Consider the following 6066-nt stretch of genomic DNA (forward strand, 5'->3'; position numbering starts at 1 on the left):
ATATATGGTAGCTGAAGGAAAGTGGACTTTGGATGGTAAACACACAATAGAATATACAGATGTCAAATCATAATGTACATCTGAAAATTATATAATTGTATTAACCAATGTTACCCCAAGAAACTTAATAAAAAAATAATTTAAAAAAATGGGCAAGTCTACGGCCATGCCACTCTGAACAAGCCCGATCATGTCTAATCTCGGAAGCTAAGCAGGGTTAGGCCTCGTTAGTACTTGGGTGGGAGTCCACCTAGGAAGACCAGGTGCTATAGGTGTAAAAAAAAATAAAAAATAAGGGATTGTAAGCTGACAAGGTCCTTGCTATCTGTGAGGTCAACCAAGGATTGCCTCGCCTATAAAAAAAAATGGACAAAGGACCTGAATAGGCAGTTCTCTAAAAAGAACATACAGATGGCCAATAGATATATGAAAAGATGCCCAACATCATTAATCTACAGAGAAATGCAAATTAAAACCACAATGAGATATCACTTCACATTTGTCGGAATGGCTATTATCAATGAATCGAAGAACAAGTGTTGGTGAGGATGTGCAGAAAAGGGAACTCTCGTGCATTGCTGATGGTATTGTAAATTGGTACAGCCACTAAGAAAAATAGTTTGGAGGGTCCTCAAAAAATTTAAAATAGAACTTCCTTTTGATCCAACAATTGCAGTTCTGGGTATTTATCCACAGGAAACCAAAACACTAATTCGAAAAGATATATGCACCCCTAAGTCCACTGCAGTGCTATTTCCAACAGCCAAGATATGAAAGCAACCTAAGTGTCTATGAATAGACAACTGGGTAAAGAAGATTCGGTACTTATATACAATGGAATATCACTCAGCCATAAAAAAATGAAATGTTACCATTTGCAACAACATGGATGGACCTAGAGGGCATTATGTTAAGTGAAATAAGTCAGACAGATAAAGAGAAATATCATATAATCTCATTTATATGTGGAATCTAAAGAACAAAATAAACAAACAAAATGAAAAGAAGCTCATAGATACAGAGAACAAACTGCTGATTGCCAGGTGGGAAGTGGGGTTAGGGGCTGGGTGAAAAAGATGGATGGATTAAGAAGTACAAATTGGTATTTACAAAGCAGTCACAGGGCTATAAAGTACAGCACAGGAAATACAGTCAATAACATTGTAATATAGTGGCAAGTGGCTAGTAGACTGATTGAGGGCATCATTTCATAAATTATACAACTGTGTAACCACTATGCTGTATGCCTGAAACTAATATAAAATAATATTGCATGTCAACTGTAATTGAAAACTAAAAGCTAAAAAAAAAGTGTCAAGAATAGAACAAGGATGTCCACTATACGACTTCTATTGGAGGTGGCAGGTTCTAGCCAGTGCAGTAATATAAGAAAAAGAGATTAAAGAAATAATGATATTGTGACTTTACTGAATTTATAGCAAATTATTAAAAATAATAAACAAAAAATTCATACCGGAATCTAAAACCAAACATCTTCCTGTGTGAATGCTGTCTACTCTCTAAGCCTATAAAGATTCCCCTGAAGGCAGCAGTAATGTCAGACACCATCTGCGTACACAGCAGTCATCTCTTAAGACGACAGGAAGGCAGTAAAATGCTTACAGTGTTATTTCTTGCTCTCTGGGGTAAGTACAAAAGTAACCCGATATCAAAGAAAGGAATTCTGATTTTTGGACAAGAGAATCATTTTTGGATCAGACTCTATATGCTAGTGCATATAACTCAGCTCTTTCAAAGAGGAGCCTGTGTAAATCCTGCCCACCTGGGGTTAACAAAAATTTCACTTTCTTAAAAAATCATTCTTAGTCTACTTCGGTCTTTAGTGAATTCCTTCCTTGGAATGACTGCACTTTACTGTAGTAGGTAATAAGAACTTAAGCATAGATTTGATATCTCTTATTTTACCACAGAATTTTTATTTTATTTATCAAATTCTAATTTCCTAACTTATAAATAGTATATCTCAGCCCTGAATAGAGAGATCAATTCTTTAACTGTCACTTAACTTTAAAAAAAAATATATATTTTACTTCCTACAATAGATGTCTTCCATATATCCTGGGGCTTAATAGGATGCTTTGCTTTATCTTCCATGGTCTCTAATAAGTCAGGATCTAAACAGTGATTCAGAGATGCTCCAGCAACAGAACTGTAATATGCTCTCCCTCCATTATCTATAGGCTGGAGCATGCATGGATGAATAAGAACAAATAGAGGCCAATAGTGATTAAAACAAAAGATAGATCATTTATATGGAATATAAATTTAACAGATATTTTATATGGATCATAAAAAACACTTTCTCCACCAGGCTACAGGAAAAATAATTTAAGAAAGAAAAGAAAGAATATATGAAACTTACCTTGCCTGTGAATCATGCCCCCATGCATAATTCTTGCAACAATACAATGATTTAGCTCATTCATTTTTAAAGTGATTCCCTGTAAAAAGTTAAGTAAAAATAAAATTACTATGAGATGGCACTTGTTTTTATATTCGTTATTTGCTGTAGATAATTTTAATTACAAAAGTTAGGAAAACATTAAAGAAAATATGGAAAATAGAGGAGAAAACCATTCATTACTGCAGCATGCCATGACAAAATTATTTTTGGTATTGTGATTGCTATAATAATGCATATGCATTTACATAGTGCTTTTGAATCTTCTTTTTTAAATGATCTGTTTATTTAATTTTTTAAAGTAATATTTTTTATTTTTAATTATAGTTGGTATACAATATTATATTAGTTTCAGGTGATTAGACATCTATAAAATTCATAAAGTGATCACCCCAATAAACTAGTATGCTTTTGACACTGTACATAGTTATTACAATATTACTGACTATATTCCTTATGCTATACTTTTATATCTCCATGACTATTTTGTAACTACCAATTTGTACTTCCTAATCCCTCCCTACTTTTTCACTGAGCCTCTCAAACCCCCTCCCCATCTGGTAACCCTCAAAATGTTCTCTGTATCTATGAGTTTTTCTTTTTTTAAAATTTTGTTCTTTAGATTCCGCATGTACATGAAATCATGTGATATTTGTCTTTCTCTTCACTCAGCACAATACCCTCTAGGTCCATCATGAAATATCTTTTTCCATCCTTTTACTTTCCATCTGTGTGTGTCTTTTAATCTGAAGTGAGTCTCTTGTAGGCAGCTTATGTAAGGGTCTTGTTTTTTTATCCATTCAGCCGCCCCATCTTTTGACTGGAGCATTTAATTCTTTTTCATTTGAAGTATTTGTTGATAGATACGTAGTTATTGCCATTCTTTATTCATATTTTTGATACATAGTTTTTTCTTCTTAAAGAAGTCCCTCCAACATTTCCTGTAATATCGGCTTGGTGGTACTGAACTTCAGTTTTTTTCTCGTCTGGGAAGCTCTTTATCTGTCCTTCGATTCTAAATGATAGCTTTGCTGGTTGTAGGTCCTTGTTTTTCCTCACTTTGAGTATTTCCTGCCAATTCCTTCTGGCCTGCAAAGTTTCTGTTGAGAAATCTACTGACAGTCATATGAGAGCTCTCTTATAGGTAACTGACTGCTTTTCTATTGCTGCTTTTAAGATTCTTTCTTTGTCTTTAAACTTTGGCATTTTAATTATGATGCGTCTTGGTGTGGGACTCTTTGGGTTTGGAACTCTGTGCTTCCTGGGTTTGTATGTCTATTTCCTTCAACAGGTTAGGGAAGCTTTGCATCCTTGTTTTTTCAAATAGGTTTTCAACTTCTTGCTCTTTCTCTTCTCCTTCTGGTAACCCTATGATGTGAATGTTGTTACACTTGATTTTGTCCCAGAGGCTCCTTCAGCTATCTTCATTTTTTGGATTCTTTTATTGTTGTTGTTTTGATTGGGTGTCCTACGCTACCCTATCCTCTATAGCAGTGATTTGATCCTCTGCTTCATACACTCTGTTGATTTAATCTAATGTACTCATCATCTCAGATATTGTATTCTACATTTCCGATTAGTTCCCTTTTATGTTTTCCATCTCCATTTTTATGTTATTCATCTCTTTGTTAAAGTTCTCACTGAATTCATCTACTCTTTCCCTAAGTTAATTGAGCATCCTTATAACCATTGTTTTGAACTCTGCATCTGGTATATTGCTTGTCTCCATTTTGTTGAGCTCTTTTTCTAGAGCTTTATTCTTTTCTTTCATGTGGGACATGCTTCTTTGTCTTCCCATTTTGGCTGCCTCGCTGTGTCTGTTTCTATGTATTAGGTAGGACTCCTAAGTCTCCTGGTCTTAACAGAGTGGCTTTATGTAGTAGGTGTCCTGGGGTGGATCCAGCTGCAGATCAAGTTTAGCAGCAGTCTGTGTACCTGTGGGGACACCTGGTAAGAGTCATCCAGAAATCCACAGGTGGATACCACCTGTGCTGGGCTTATAGGTGCCTCAAGAGTCCAAGTCAGAAACTGAAGCTGGCTGCTACTTGTGCGGGGCTTGAGGCTGTTCAGCAAGAGGTACAGGGCACGCCGAGTCCAGACACTGCTTCTTTGGGTTTTATGAGCCTTCAAGGGATTTTAGGAGTCTGCAACAATAACCAAGGAAGGCCATGCGTATGGAATAAACTCCTGGAAGCAGCTTAGGTGGGCCCGGAAGTTGGGAGAGGCGGAGTCTCAGGGAATCACCTGGGTGGAGTGAGCAGTATTATCCAGGTTGATGGCAACTCAGCTCTGGCGGTGCCCGCATCTGCAGGCTGGGAGTGGGGAGAGCTCAATAAAGGAGCAATGAATACTGCCAGTACTTCTGTCTGGGAGCAAGCCACTCCTCCAGCCCTTGCCCTGAAGCCTGACAACTCAGTGCCTCCTCATATGGCCCCGGTGCTCCTCGAGCAGCTATCCCAGCGCTGGAGCTCAGAGTGAGTGAGTCCCTCAGTGAGTAAGTCTGTGGGCAGGCCCACCGAGAGCAAAGTCTGAGACTCCTGCAGCCCTCTGTCTCATTCAGCCACAACTTCCGCTGGTTTTCACAGTCAGAGGTTGTGGGAACGTCTCTTCCTGGCACTGGAACCATGGGCTGGGGAGCCCAATGTGGGGCTGGGACCTCTTGCTCCTCAGGTTAGGGAGGGGACTCTGCAGCTAAGATAGCCCTCTCAATTCTTGATCACCACATATGGTTGTGGGATTAGGCCGTTTCATGGCTCCACCCCTTCTGCTGGTTTGAGGTGACCTCTTATTTTTGTCCTTAGTTGTAGGGCTTCTGTTCAGCCAGACCTCAGATGACTCCCCGTGCCGGTTGCTCTGTAGTTTTGTTGTAATTTTGGTGTGGTCGCGAGAGGAGGCATGCACAGCCTCTACCTTCTAAGCCATCTTTACCGGTCCTCTGAATCTTCTGATTATTTTCCATGTTGCTTTATTTTTCATATTGTTAATCATTTTAAAAAAAGATTTTATTGATCTATAATTGGCATACACTTATTTAATATGAACAATTTGATAATTATGATGATATATGTCTATAAGTATGAAACCACCACCATAATCAGGGTAGTGAATATATTCATCACTCCCCAAGGTTTCTTTATGCTTGCTAATAATCTACTCTCATCTCTCCATGCCCTGCCCACCCCTCCATCCCCAAGCAAACACTTATATGCTTTTGCTGGCTATAGATTGGTTTGCACTTTCTATAAATGAACTCATACAGTATGTACTATTTTTTTGTTGCTTTTATTTCACTCACAATGTGAGATCCAACCATGTTGCATGTATCGATAGTTCATTTTTTTGTTCTTGCCATTCCACTGTATGGATATACCATTTTGTTTATCCATTCATCCACTGAATTGTTTCTAGTTTTTGGCTATTATTAATAAAACTGTATTCCTGGGTTAGTCTCCACTTGGTTATAACATATTCTTTATTTAAGATACCAATTTATTTAGAATTTTTGTATCTATATTCATAAATGTCTTTATCTGGTTTTGGTATCAGGGTAATGCTAGCATAATAATAATAATAATAATAATGATAGTAACAAAAAATAAATTGGGAAGAATTCCTTCATTTTCAATGTTTTAGGAAGTTTGTGT

At 37.4% G+C, this 6066-nt stretch overlaps 1 protein-coding gene and 1 pseudogene across 5 annotated transcripts in view; one reads left to right on the forward strand and one right to left on the reverse strand.

Annotated features, from left to right (window-relative positions):
* The window catches only part of CASK (calcium/calmodulin dependent serine protein kinase), a 412162-nt gene that overhangs the window by 68767 nt on the left and 337329 nt on the right, over positions 1 to 6066 (reverse strand). For all 5 annotated transcript variants that reach the window (XM_011380759.2, XM_011380758.2, XM_023523710.1 and 2 more), the window contains exon 15: positions 2384 to 2462. In XM_011380759.2, the coding sequence (XP_011379061.1) occupies positions 2384 to 2462 (79 nt within the window). The remainder of the gene's footprint in view (positions 1 to 2383; positions 2463 to 6066) is intronic.
* On the forward strand, positions 157 to 275 carry LOC111731873 (annotated as a pseudogene).

Source organism: Pteropus vampyrus, unplaced genomic scaffold (assembly GCF_000151845.1).
Source record: "Pteropus vampyrus isolate Shadow unplaced genomic scaffold, Pvam_2.0 Scaffold404, whole genome shotgun sequence".
Classification (NCBI taxonomy): Eukaryota; Metazoa; Chordata; class Mammalia; order Chiroptera; family Pteropodidae; genus Pteropus; species Pteropus vampyrus.